This window comes from Apis mellifera, linkage group LG2, assembly GCF_003254395.2.
Source record: "Apis mellifera strain DH4 linkage group LG2, Amel_HAv3.1, whole genome shotgun sequence".
NCBI classification, from domain to species: Eukaryota; Metazoa; Arthropoda; class Insecta; order Hymenoptera; family Apidae; genus Apis; species Apis mellifera.
This window is the reverse complement of record NC_037639.1, coordinates 5,321,786-5,336,645: the sequence shown is the minus strand read 5'-3', so window position 1 is coordinate 5,336,645 and position 14,860 is coordinate 5,321,786. Positions and strand designations below refer to the sequence as shown.

General features: G+C 30.3%; 2 protein-coding genes and 1 long non-coding RNA gene across 4 annotated transcripts in view; 2 read left to right on the top strand and 1 right to left on the bottom strand.

The window, feature by feature from the left end:
- The window catches only part of LOC100578420, a 54,565-nt gene extending 47,013 nt beyond the window's left edge, over positions 1-7,552 (bottom strand). For both annotated transcript variants that reach the window (XR_001702239.2, XM_003249771.4), the window contains exon 1: positions 7,171-7,552. The gene's annotated coding sequence lies outside the window, so the exon portion shown is untranslated. The remainder of the gene's footprint in view (positions 1-7,170) is intronic.
- On the top strand, positions 595-5,382 carry LOC107964054. The gene is made up of 3 exons (XR_001702184.2): positions 595-1,859; positions 4,843-5,007; positions 5,132-5,382. It is a non-coding gene; the product is annotated as an uncharacterized LOC107964054 (long non-coding RNA).
- A 3,323-nt stretch (positions 7,553-10,875) lies between the features above and the next one.
- LOC412824 (Golgi phosphoprotein 3 homolog sauron) lies at positions 10,876-13,698 on the top strand. The gene is made up of 4 exons (XM_006560717.3): positions 10,876-11,529; positions 11,636-11,882; positions 11,957-12,132; positions 12,472-13,698. Exons 1-4 carry the CDS (start codon positions 11,284-11,286, stop codon positions 12,718-12,720), a joined length of 918 nt encoding a protein of 305 aa, XP_006560780.1. The 5' UTR covers positions 10,876-11,283; the 3' UTR covers positions 12,721-13,698.
- The last annotated feature ends 1,162 nt before the right edge of the window (positions 13,699-14,860 follow it).

Below are 14,860 nucleotides of genomic sequence, written 5' to 3'. Positions count from 1 at the left end.
ATATTGTAAGTTTCAAAATTGTTGTTCATACGATTTCTCCATTTAACCGTAAGATAAATTTATGTAAAAAGTTAACTGTATTATTCACAGTGTGATACGCGATTTCACAGTTCACTTCGGTGAAAATAGCAACGTATAATTTCGTGAGGATGTGTCGAATAGAAAAAGGATCGAAAGAAATAGAAGAGTAACTTGTAGCCAACTCAACAAGATGACGTTGCATTTTATAAACTTCAGTTTATCGTCGTTTAGCTTGGTAATGGTCCTCTTTCACTTTCTTCACAATTTATGATTCATTTCTTTATTATCAAACAAAATGTATCAAGTTTAAATAACAAAATGATACTCACATGCAAATATAAGTGATCATCCATGATAATGTTATGCATAATAAAAGAAAATTATTTAATTTGATGTTTGATTATTTTTAATTATTAAAAGATAAATAGATGTTTCAATAACTTGCATTATTGTATCTGTTATAATGAATTTGATAAAACGATTATATTATCTATATTAGCATAATTGAAATAGGTCAGTAAGAAAATTATTCCTCTATATTTTCAAATAACATTCCAGAAATTATCATTAATTATTCCATTAAATATTAATTTATATTAAAAATTTAGAAATTAATAAAATCCTTTTCCCATCTATTTCACACATAAGCAATTTCTTCTTGAACAGAAATCATAGCTGCTCTACTTACGTACGTACGGTATCTTTCTTAACATAAAATTCAATTGAATTGATAAGTGTAATAAACGAATGAAGTAATCTCACGTTTTTTCTTTTTTTTTTTTCTAGTTATCAGCATATTCTACATTTGAAGAACTGTAATGCCATCAAAGTTTTCATTTCAAAATGAACATGCATGATTAATATTGTATGGAATGAAAGATAAAAAATTTTATCGCGAACAAAAATGAATAAAAATCTAACGCTGAATTGATAATCAATTCATCGAATTTTATTATTCATTCAAATGCATTAATATCATTTTTCAAAAAAATAATTGCAAATACAATTCATCATATTTCATTTCTCTTAATAATCTCGATAAGTTGGAATAATTCTCACAAATGAAATGGAAATAAAATAGAGCCCATGCATTTTGCCAACAAATTATTTTTTCTCGACTCGCTCATTTCCCTTAAACATTCATTTTCTTGTATACAATTGATTCTCTGCAGCCCAAATCAATTCCTTCTTTTCCTCCTCGATCATAAAGCGAAACGATCTCAAAAAAATTCCTGACGAACTGGCGAGCTCCGTCCACGTTTTCCTGGCAAACCACCGAAAATAATTCGAACTCCTCCTCCTCCTAGAACTCACCATCACCTCGTATATCCGATTTCGGGGTTGACACGCGTCAAGAGCACGCTTCGAAAAACTTTCTCGGCCTATTACGTAACCCTTACAGGGCGTCAGCAAACACGAGCGACCGGTTCACGAAATTCATGCATAATAATAATCCAACGATATGGCCGGCCGTAGACGGCCTTCCCGGCTGTCGGCTCGAGGCTGCCCTGATATCTGTCCGCCGGATTACTATCAGAGCATAAGAATGGAAAGGGTATGCTCGGCCGAGAGACGGAGAGGCGCCATGACACGCGTGATACGCGCGTATATAGGTTCGTTCTACCGTGACGGTGTTCGATTAAAATTCGAGATACGAAACTGGTCCGCGGTCCCTGCGAACGTAATAACTTAAACGTTAATACGCGAAACCGTGGAATGCGAGCCGTACCCTCGACCAGCGCTTGGACAGCCACGATTTTACTGGCCTGGTGGTTGGAAAAAATAGGGGATCTAGCGATGGGATCAAGTAAATTCCAAATCCCAAATATCATTGTTTGGTAAGAGAAAAAGAAATAAGTGATTTTTTTTACAAGTTTCAGTAACAGTAAGAGATCCATTTTTAATTCTATATTAGAAATTTTAATAGATATAACCATAATATAATATAATATAACGTTATCTCAATAATAAGATTCAACAATCCCGCGAAGCGAATCGTTTCTACTGGATTCGTGAATATGTATCTTAATCCCATCACTAGCAAACATATACCCGAGTAATTTATACATATATATATATCGATGTACAATTCGTGCTTTTCGCAATCGCGTGTCTTTTCAGATATTGCATTTTAAATTTTCCTTTCCGTTTCAGCCCCAACGACGTCCTTCGAATTCCGATTAAAGCCAGAGATCATTGCGTCTCCCTTATAAACCTATAAATTTTCAAGCAGTTTTCAAGAGAACATTTTCCCGATCGAATGGATGATGGTTTGGGATTCGATTCTCATTCAAAATCCATCCATGCTCCTTCTTGCCTTTTTTTTTCGCGCAAAGAAAAATTTGTGAATAATAACTCGAACGCGATCGGGCGCGTAGAACAGCATTAATTACGGCGAAACGGGTATCGGTGAGAGAGGAGAGGGAGAGAGAGGGGCTCGTGCACTCGTTTATATTCGGACTTTCACTCCATGCGCCACTTAAACGGATATCCTCTCTCCGTCTATTTCACTGGACTCTGTTTTAAGCGCGCGTTAAGAGTAAGCGTGGACAAAAAGCGAAGACAAGTTTGCTCGTTTCACATTCCTTCCGGAACAACCGCGGATAGTTTCATGATCGCCACGTCGAATTACATTGTGTTATGAAGAATTTGCCACGAGGGGAGGGAATTACTTTCACTCCGAAAGCTTTCGTCGATCCCGATCGATGATCCCGTTCGAACGATTCCCGGTGTAACGAATGCTCGAGGTTGCTTCGACGTTGCTCGACGCGCGGATCGTTTCCACCGCTTGTAATTTTTCCGCGTGAGATCCGCATCGATCGTGCTCGCCGGCCTGTGAAAGATTTATAAACCGAAAATTATATGAAAATCCAAATCGTCCGTTATTCAAGCGAGCGGATGGAACGAACGATGCATTTTCCATGCTATCCTGGAAGCAGTGGCATAATTCCAATCCTTTCCCCTCTCTCCCTCCCTCCCTCCCTCCTTTTATTCATACTAGCATCGAGTTTAAAACAAGTTTACTTTTTGCATCTTGCTCCTGTTTTTTTCCCCCTTTTTTTTCTTTCTTTTCTTTCACGGTAAAGTGGCACGACAGGTAAATGCAGGAATCGCAAGAACGTAGAAAGATCTGTTTCCTTGGACACGGTATATAATAATTTTTCACTGGACGGATAAATTCAATTGGAATCTTGCACGTAAGAGAAACGATCTTTATCCAATTTCAATCACGATGTAATTACTTAGATAACAAGTGTGTCGATGGTAAGCAAGATCGTACGTACGGATATATTTCGTTAAAGGAAACGTTAATCTATGAAAAAATGAAAATGGTATACTTGTAGCATGCTTGTGAATGAATAAAGGCAAGAATTGATATGGATCGTTATGAATCCCTCTCTCTAATATTCAATTATTCAACGTATAATCTTCAACAATCGAGATATTGTAACCAAGAAACGGAAGCGTATTGAAAATGGATAGAATAGCCCCCCTGGGTGGATATCGTTGGTGTGGCCAGTAAGTAATAATAAACCAATAACCGACGAGCACGAAATTCCGCTTTGGTATCTAGCAAAATCTATTCCTTACGTTATGCAGGTTTCAATTAACCAGTTATCTTTACACTTTGAAGTTACACGCAGTATCCGGTTTATGTATACACGTGGGAGAGAGAGATAGCGAAACGTTTTAATAATATAAAATAAGTGTAATAACATATCGTTCCACGTTGAATAGATATATTATTAAACCGATTTTTCTTCTTATCTGTAATACAAATCTCGAAGCAATTAACTTACTCGATCGACTTTCCTTTTCGTTATCAATTTCACGCTATCGGCTCTCGAGAACCATTATTGCGCAAAAGGAATATTCGTGGAAAAAGTTATTCACGCTTTATTGCCGATAATTGTAGCATTGTCTAAATTTTCTAGATCATCATAACGCGATCCAATAATTATATTCGATGAATTCCAGGTTTAGAATAAATCGAATAGAATCCAGATAAATTTTTAGGTTTATTATAAAGTGAATCCATTGAATTAAAGAAAAGAAAAAGAAAGAGAGAAATTTTCTATCGTTTAACAAATTTCTAATCATCCACGATACGATTATTTTGCACAATCGTACAATGCAAAATTTTTGTCTTTGCATTTTATGTATAAAAATAACAGATAGATAATTTCCATGTGTTATTAATAATCATGTATCTCCGTAAAGATTTGATAGAATCGTAATTTAAATAATTTAAAAACTCGTTAACAAACAGAGCTATCCATGGAAGCGCAAGGAGGCAGGGGATACATCTGAATCATCCTAGGAATGTAACACTACTTTGGATTTACGGTAATCTCTTGGAAGAGGCCAGGTTGGGATCAAATCAGTGAGGAATCGTTTTGACAGTAACTTTGACGATTCCACGAATAATTTCACGTGGACGAATCAATTTATGAAAAGATTCATGATTCGTTGACTAAGACGAATTACTCGAGCCACGCTCATCAATCTTCCTTCTGATTAACTAATTAAATTCTTTTTAATTATAATAGAGTTTTCTAATAATCTAACGAAACGTTAATAAAATAGTTGATGAATTACGCGGGGAGAAATACGAGCAGATTGTATCATCGATGAAGCATGCGCTACTCCATTTTCATTAAACACATCTACTATTATTACCTACTCTTTTCATTCAAAGTGATTCAAAATTACAGTTAACTTAACACTCGGTCGCCAATTTGTTTAATTCGAACGAAGTTGTAAGCCTATTATAAAATTCTTATTTTTTATATTCAATAACATTTTTTTTTTCATTTGCAGCATTGTTTAATAGCTGTATTCCCCCGCTGACCTTTGATATTTCCTTGAATAGAATTAATTATTAATTAATAATCTTTAAATAATTTTTCGAACTTGCGGAACTAATGGATACGAAAGAATCTAATTGTACAGCGAGCGTAAGAATATGTACCCCTCTTATAAAAGGTAATATTTACTATAGACGAGTGGATATGCAAATTTTTAGTAATCAAATTTCCATTTTAATCGTAATGGACTTTTATAAATATCTAAATTATTGTTCATTCCGTTATTTCGAATTTAATTCCAGAAATAAGAAATACCTCGATACAGCTACGTTGGATGAGTAATACAACTAAACGGAATTTTTAAGATAAAAATTTAATTTTCTCAATATTTATTTCAACTTGGCTATTATTATGTGAGAAATTTTATTGAAAATTATTAAATTATAAAATATTTGTTAAAAAAAATATAACGACAAGCAGTTCACATATCGATAATCCGATCAAAATGACTCATTTATACAAAAGAAAGGAAACATAATCTATAAATACATAATACATTTATGGTATGGATAATTTTTACAAATCATTTTTATAAATTTAATACGTTGATTGTTTGGATATAATGTTTGTTTTTCTAGAAAAATTACAATTTATATTATAGATGTGTACTTGAAGATAGATCTATTTAATCAAACTGTGATTAAATTATTCTAATTATTGATAGCACAGTACAAAGGACCTCTAAATTTATTTTTCTCTACAAATATATTTATATTTGTATTTGTGAGATTAGTCATGACGATGAGATCAGTATGCATTCTGAGGAAAAAATTAGGTAATCTTCTACTTTCTTCTATCTTCAGTCTTTTTTATCAGAAAATACAAAGTTTTTAGTTGTATAATTAACTTTGTTAATAGTAACGAAAAATCGATAAAACATAGCGAAAACTAAGTTTTATTTCCTACTATTAATATTGGTAAAATTGCTTTTACTCTTTTTTCGTGACTTAACTTGAAAATTGAATTTACAATTGTAATTAAAAATAATTGGAAAGAAATTTAATGTACGTTAAAATAGTTATTTAATGCACCGTAACTTTATCGTTCATCGTCAACAGTCAGTTATGTAATCCAGATAAAGTCATTCAGTGTAACAGAAATAAAAGGTGCAAATAATTGTTTATCACAATGAATAATTGGAAATCGAATATAAAAATAGATTGTGCGCAATCAAAAATATATATATAAAAAAAGAAATTATTTTTCCTTTATCGAAACATAATTAATGGAAAAAAAATTTATATTTTATCTTCATCTCTGATTTTATTTCAATAATTTAAGATTTTATTGATTAACAAACAAGATATAAACACAAACACACAATGAAAGTCTACGATACTTGTGAATTTTTTTAATCTTCACTCAATGTCACAACATATTTTACAAGTTTTAAAATTTACCAAATTTAGATAAAGTAAAGATATAATGACGAGAAAAAGAAGACGAGAAAGAATGAAATATGTATGAAAGAAGCTTTCTGAAGATCAGCTGTAAGCAGATCCTGGCCATTAACCTAGCATCTCCGAAATGGCATCCGTGTTAATGCATCGTTCACATCGTTAAAAAATTGGCGTCTTCGAAGCGTCGTAAAGCGTTCTCATTAATTACGAATAATATGATTACGCGATTCTTCCCATGGTTTCCCTTTTGTGAGACCCGGCTTCAGCCCACGAGCAACGGGGGAACTCGGCAGTGATTCACACAGAGAAGCGCGCCAATGAAATTCCGATCTTTTTGAAATTTTAACGCGAACATGAAACAACTATTTAATTTGAGCGATAATCGAACTGATAAAGTCGTCGATAAGTGATGAATATTCCCATGACCTATATCAGTCTATTTCTTATCCACCGATTGCTCAAAAAAACACGCCCTGAACGATAATTGGTCGATAATTGAACGATATTTAAATATGTATGTAAACAGATATAAAATATTCGATGATAATAAAATTAGATTTTATTCCAAAACATATTTTTATCGGAAGAAAAATCTATAAGAAATCTTTCGATCGATTTATATATATCAATTCGTGCAAACGTCCAACCAATGATTCGTATAATATTTTTACACGTGTCTCGAACACCTATCGTCTTGTTATTGTTATCGCAAAACGCGATCCTTCGTTGAAGAAAGCAGGGAGAACAAGTTTGCACGAATCGATTAAAACGAGGACAGTAAGAAAGGATTATTCTCTAAATAATATTATTTAGCATCATTGTGATTACAATCAATATTTAATAATTAATTAATACATATGAGGAAATATTTTCAATCTTACCTGATACAAGGTCCTCAATGAAAAATCGATGCGTTTCAACAATCCTGATCCCACTGAATCATCCTCGGTCCTGTTTGCAACAACGTATCCTCTCGATGGTATCTCTTTGCGTTCCTCCTCCGTCAAAAATGCACAATTAAGAGAGGATTGAAGACCTGACAGAGCCACTACGATCGCGGATTATACGATCAGGTACCGTATGTTTAGACCGACCGAGCGGGTCCGGGCGACTGAACGTGCCTCTCGTTGCGCCTTCACCGACAGCCTCGATTCCTACCTTCTCTTTCTCTTTTCCTCTCTCTCTCCTTGCACGGATATCTCCCTTTCTCTCTCTGTGTAAATAGAAATTGTACAGTGACAATCTGGCTGGTCGGTTACGATCTTTTCGGTGCGATGATCGGTGAAACCGATTTATATAAATCGATTCATGTATACGCAAGATTACGCTTTGGAACACTTGTGTAACTTTTTGTTATTCGTGTAGAATAATGACACAACTGTGAAAAAGTTATTTTTGCAAAGATAAGGATGTTAATTTTTTTTTCTTCTTCTTCTTTTTCGTTCAATTCGATTCGATAAATTGATAATCAGATTAACGACGAGATTCACATCGGTTAATTTCAAGGTTTAAAGAGATATTAATTGGTGCTAAATAATATTTCATGGATCAAAATATTTCTATAATCATTAATATATTTATATATTTAAAGTTTGCAATTTTTCTTCCTTTAAAAATTATTCTCGAGTAGCATTTTAACGTACAAGTATAAGCTTTTGCTGGAACAATTATTTAATCAGACAGCTAAATATCGAGTGTATCTTTTATCGTTAAATATATTATATTTCTTATTTCAAGTGTGTTTCGTGTAATTTTATTTTTTTTTTAGCATAAATTAAAATTTGTATATCATTTTTCTATAGTGAATAGTAAATATTTTTCTGCATTTAAAACGTGAATTTCATATCAATTTTTAGAATTTGATCATTAAACTTACATCAAATCATTTTTATCGTAATAAATATAAAAAAAATTTGATTAATTTGCCATAGTAGATATACAATTTCTCAAAATTACTCCTTACTCGTGATCTAGAATATTCATTTCCGTTGCTCTTTCCTCTATTTATAAATCATCGTACAGATTAAAGTTATGCAGCGATGTCGTATAGGCGTGGAATTGACATTGAACAGGAAAGGGGAATTATCGTTATCCGAGTTGCATGGGGAAAGGCGTGTGAGAAAAGATTTGTGACATTTGAATATTTAACGCTGCCGCATTAAATACGTGACATTTGAATTCATATCGAAAACCATTAAAATACATCAATAAAACGTTGTAAACTATAATTAAATCACGGATTGCAATTCTTTTTTTTTTTTCCAACTATTCGATATTCATAAAATTTCTTTCTTTTTATTTGTACTTTCTTTTGCTATTCGATGTAAATCGAAGGAAGTAATTTATTTATTTCGTAAACGAATTTATCATTGTATTTGTACTCCTTCCCGTTCCTTTTTCGTTACTTTTCTACTTGTGCCCCATGCAAATGTGGGCACCGACATTGAACAGTTGACATTGAACGCCGGGAAACGGTCATTAAGCTCAATATCAGTATACCACGATCGACTGCAGTGTCACTAACCCCGATAAAACAGTGATTACTCTCACCTTGCTTGAATACAAAACGTTTTGCACTTTTTCTAACGAAGCGATAGGTAGCTGAGCATGCAGGTATGCCGAAGTTATGGTTTGAATTTAAATGATTATGGTAAAAAGAAAAGTAGCCACAGTATTTAATGTAATGAAATAAAACCTATATGTAGGAAAAAACTTTGTGATTGATATTAAAATATCGAATAGATATTAATGTTAATCGATTATTAACTTTAACTTTTGTAATTTTTTCTTTTTTTAAGTTTTATCTATATAATACTTGATATATAATATATAATCTATATTAACTTTTGTAAATTTCTTTTTTTTTTTTTTTTTTTAAGTTTTATCTATACAATACTTGAATACTTCGTCGTCATAATATTTTAATCCTCGTGGATCGTAGATAATTTAAAGTTTAAGAATTTATTATATAGAATTTAGATATCTATATAGCCCATTGACGACAATTACGATATCTACTGATTTCTTTGGATTTATATCTTTTGGATTACGAGACAATCGTCATGCATCGTCGAGTGATACGAACCTATATCGTATACACGGGAACACGTATCATTTTATTGGCGCTTTCAAAAATGTGTGTACAGTTTAACTGTAAAACTTAATGTTTCGCTGTGAAACGACGAGGCAGAGCTCGCGGCTGGTCTGCAATTTTCGTTTCGCTCCATTGTTCACGAGCAATAAAAATTGATCGTTACCCGTGTCCTGTATTACTGGTTTCATATGCAAGTTTACAAGACCAGAGGGTGATGAACATATTTTTTTTTCTTTTCCTTTTATTCACTGCATCTTTCCTTTTATCGAGAAATGTCAGCGATAATGCATGTTAAAATAAGTACCGTGGTGCACGTGAAAACCCCCCTAGTCTTTCAGCGTTAATGTTATCCACGTTTTATTATCAAGAAGGAGTAGTATCAGCTACATCAGATGGCTTTAACATGTTTTTCGCCATATATCGTAGTTAGAAGAAATACACTGTCTGATAAAATGGTGATATACTACGATAGCTCAACTGGGCTCTGTTAGAATTATCGCGAATGAAATTATGCGATGCTGGATTATAATTTATAATGATTATGTGGAAAAAATTCTCATTCGAATGTTAATAATTTGCATCACAATAATACAAGAGAATAATATTTCTTCTGGCGAGAAGAATTAAATATTAGAAATTGAAACTCAATTTAATAAATAGAATGATTTTGATTACAAGTGATTACAATACGCATCTTATATGGATTACGTTATTCCGTTATTTGTCAAATGTTCGAGCAAATTCATTTTGTCGAGTTCTTTATAGCGCACGATTTATTGTGCGAAGTTATTGTCAGAAGTGGAACATTATATATCGTGTAATTGAATTCCTGTCTATTGTAAATGCTGCAGCATTAAAAATAATACGTATATAGCGTACGTAAATATGTTTTCCTATTTTTTTTTTCAATTGAAATGTAACATCTAGTTTTGTATTATTATTTTGTATTATTGTATGTTTTGTATTATGTCTTTTTCATTTGAAGTAGACAATAGAAAAGATATTTTTTAATTTCACACTCTTCTGAAAATTTATATCCATATATTTATTTGATCATTAATATTTAATTGATTAATAGTAATTATTAATATCAATAATAATATTGATATATTTATTAATAAATATTTTATTTCTAAATCTATATTCATTAGATTTTAATTCAATTTAATAAGTTTAATGAATCAATTCATTATAAAATTTTTTTAAATAATACGATATTACATTTTAATAATTTAAAAGAAAATATTTAATTTAAAAATTTGTTTGAAAAAACGAATAAAAAGAATAAGAAAAATTCAAATAATAATTGAATTATTAAAATCTTTTTGCATGAGAAATAAGTCAAGAACAAACTATTCATTTTTGAAATTCGCTCAACTTTTATGCGAAACTTGGCGCGATGATCGCAGAGTTACCGATCGAGTAAAGAGATTGGTTCGTTTTCTAGATGGAGTGAACATTCTAAACTATTGTAATATATGGTGCGCGATTCGCGTCCTAGGTTTGATGAGTGGTGAGAGGACCTCGATTGAACTGCGATAAGTTTCTTTCTAAAAACATTAGCGCCGAGGTAAATGTATTGCCGAAACAACGAACTACGTTCAGAACGATAGTGTTACGCACAACGTATACTTGACTTGTTCTTAATTGTATATAATACAAAAGTAATAAAAAAGGTTAATACTGATAGAACAAAATAACGACGTTCGTAAAGATTGGCCATCTTGGAAAGATATGTCATATTTGTTAAAACGTCAACAATATAGTGTATATTATTCAATACATGCCGCCAGCTTGCTTTAACTACGGTTGACTACACATTTAATCATCGGAAGTAAAGGCGACACGGTGGCGTATTTGACACGCGGACGTAATCGTAAAAGAAGCACAGCTTCATCAAATGATGAATCGCACTGACGGATTAGTACAACGACGACGTGTGGTTAATAGCAGTAGTGGCAGTGGTCTAGGACAGGATGGTTCAAACGATATTGGTAATGATAAACTATCTGGCCATGGAATGGATACGGACAGTAATACGCAAAAAGATCTTAATTCAAATCCCAAAATCGACGACGATTCTGATAAGGAAACAAGATTGACACTTATGGAAGAAGTTTTATTACTTGGCTTAAAAGACAAGGAGGTTTGTTGACATTACTATTTTCAATCTTATATTTAATTTCTTTACTGTTACATCTATCAAAATATATGAATCAGTACCTGAAGAGTAAGATGAATATTTTTGACAGGGTTACACATCATTTTGGAATGATTGCATAAGTTCTGGATTACGTGGTTGTATTTTGGCAGAACTTGGATTTCGTGGTCGAGTAGAATTAGAAAAAGCTGGTATGCGCAAAAAAGGACTATTGGTGAGAAAACTTCTTTTGAAAAATGATGCTCCCACAGGAGATGTTTTATTAGATGAAGCTTTGAAACATTTAAAAGAAACTGATCCACCTGAAACTGTTCCTAGTTGGATTGAATATCTTAGTGGTTAGTTTAAGAATATACGTATTTATTGATAATAAATTTTATATATTATTTCTAATATTTTTTTTTTTTTTTAGGAGAAACATGGAATCCACTTAAATTAAGATATCAATTGAAAAATGTTAGAGAAAGATTGGCCAAAAATCTTGTTGAAAAAGGAGTTTTAACAACTGAAAAACAGAATTTCTTACTCTTTGATATGACAACTCATCCTCTTACTGATAACCTTGCTAAAAGTCGACTTGTAAAAAAGGTAAATTAGTTACTAATTATTGCTAATTCTCTTAATATACTATTTGTTTATATTTCTATAAAAATATATTATTGTCAAAATACAAATTAATATATAATATATATTATCTATATGCATTCATGTGTTTTTTAATATTTCCAAAATAAATAAATTCTTTGAATTCTATTTAAATTTTATACATGTATAAATTTAATTGTAATTTTTTAAAAAAATTATTTTTTTTTTGTATTATATTATATAAAGAATATCAATTTCACATTATTAATATACTTTTTAAAATTATCTATTTTGCTAATAATATTATAACAATATTAAAAATATATTTTTTATATTTTTTAGATTCAAGAAGCTGTGTTAAGTCGATGGGTCAATGATGCTGGTCGTATGGATAGGCGAACACTAGCTTTAGTAATTTTAGCTCATGCAGCTGATGTATTAGAAAATGCATTTGCACCACTCTCAGATGACGATTATGAAATAGCAATGCGACGAGTACGAACATTATTGGACCTTGATTTTGAAGCAGAAGCTACTAAACCTAATGCTAATCCAGTTCTTTGGGCAGTATTTGCTGCATTCACTAAGTAACAGTCTTTTTACCAACTAAAAGTGTATAAAGCAAATACTGGATACTAGTATGAATACTTGGGACTATTAATTTTACAGAAATTTTTGTTGCAATCTGGAATGGTGTAGCTGCAATCATCTTTTATGATCATATAATTCAGACCAAATAACTTGAACCCGACTGTGTAAAACAGATTTAGAATATTAGTCATTTCCATTATTGTTATTTAATACATTTGATAGTTGAATTATGAATGTTCATACTTAAATATTATAAAAAAGGAAAAAAATAACAAAATTTAAAGTGTGAATGAGTACTTTGCGTGTGGGGTAGTGCCATGACAGCTCAGGAAAGAAAGATTGCACCATGCTGAGTTTTGTCTCATATTTTCTATGTCTATTGTGGCTGCACATGGACTGCAAATATGTTTATAGATGCGATATTTATGTGGCTAATATTCACTGTCAAATTAAGTGCCACATTTTTAATAGTTATCTAAACTTTAAAGCGATGAAAGTAATTCTTTGCACCGTTCTGATAATAACGAATTCTTACGAATTTTTTTATGTCAACAAAACTGGATTATTGTAGATTTACTTCCAAAATTTAATTTCTTTTTTTAAACCAGTGTACATTTATAGCTTCACTAGGTGGCAGTAAAGTACTCAGATGTCAAAAATAGTTAGTTTATGAACGTCACTTCTATCTCGTTTAAATCTTTCTCGATGGATTATTACAATCTATGATTAAATGTAACGCGGGAATAGTTCGAGATAGCAAATAGAACGTCGAAGTTTATATTTTTAATTAATACGCGACATGTTCGTATGTTTTCGATGAATTTTGTTACTTATCGTATATATGTTGCGATTATTAAAATTATACGATATAATATGTAAGTAGTAAAAATATAAAGTGGCGATTATCTGTTATAATTAGTAAATCACTTTACGAGATCAATAAGGCAAACGTGATTAAAGTGACATGGAATTTTTCAAGAATAATTGTCGTTACTCTTTTATTAAAAAGGAAAAATGTAAGTAAATATCAATAATATATATGCTATCATCTTTTACAAATTTATAAGTGTGTATATGGTCAAAAATTTTTAATTTTTCTTTGAAAGTGTTCGTATATTCAAATTAAATAATTTTCTTACCGAACACATTTAAATATTAAATATTTTGTAAAAAGTTTTGTGTTTTATATATGTATATATATATGTATATATATATATATATATATATATATACATATATAAGGAAATATTGAAATATTTCATTCTTAAATAAATTTTTTATTATATATGTTTTAAAATAATAAAACTGTAGATTTACGTGCCTTTATTTAATGATTGGTCATAAATTTTTAATTGTTATTATTTTATTATTTTGTTTATTACGAACATTAAGTATTCAATAATATTTCTAAGTAATTAACAATGACGTTTTTTGAGTATTTAATTCACAAATTATGTTTGTGAAAATATATATACTGACCTTTATAGTAGAAGGTATATTGTTATTTTCAACAATATTTGTGCTGATCATATTGATTTGAATAAGTTTTATCTTTTATTTAAATGTATCTTTCATTTATTGTAAATTTTACATATATTTTAAATACATGTAAGGATCAATTTTAGAGTTTATATTAAAGAAGATTAAATAATATTAAATATATTATCTTTCTAATTTTATATCTTTGATATAAAATTAATTAAAAATTTTTATTAATTTTAAAATTATAGAATTAAAATTTAATTATTACTTTAATAAATTTCGTAACATAAATTTTCTAATTTTAAATTAGTATTCTATATGTAATTTTTATTTGATTGATATTTCTTGGAAATGCTAAAATATTTATTCAATTGAATTCTTATATTCAATTATTTGAAGATATTTTAATTAATATATTATTTATAATTTTGAGAGAATTGTTATATAATATATAATATATAAAATTATTTTATGTTTAAAATAATATGTATTATAGAATAGTAAATTTATTTTTGTCTATATATACATATATAAATATATAAATATATATATATATATATATATATATATATATATATATATATACACACACACACACACACATACATTTTGAAAATAATAAATAAGAGCTAAAAAATAGATATTCTAAAATCTCTTA

Excerpts from the sequence above, each read along its gene's own strand:
- LOC412824 (XM_006560717.3), top strand. The coding sequence starts at position 11,284 with ATGATGAATCGCACTGACGGATTAGTACAACGACGACGTGTGGTTAAT. Across the intron at positions 11,530-11,635 it reads TTGGCTTAAAAGACAAGGAG|GGTTACACATCATTTTGGAA; the intron begins GTTTGTTGACAT and ends TATTTTTGACAG. Across the intron at positions 12,133-12,471 it reads AAAGTCGACTTGTAAAAAAG|ATTCAAGAAGCTGTGTTAAG; the intron begins GTAAATTAGTTA and ends TATATTTTTTAG.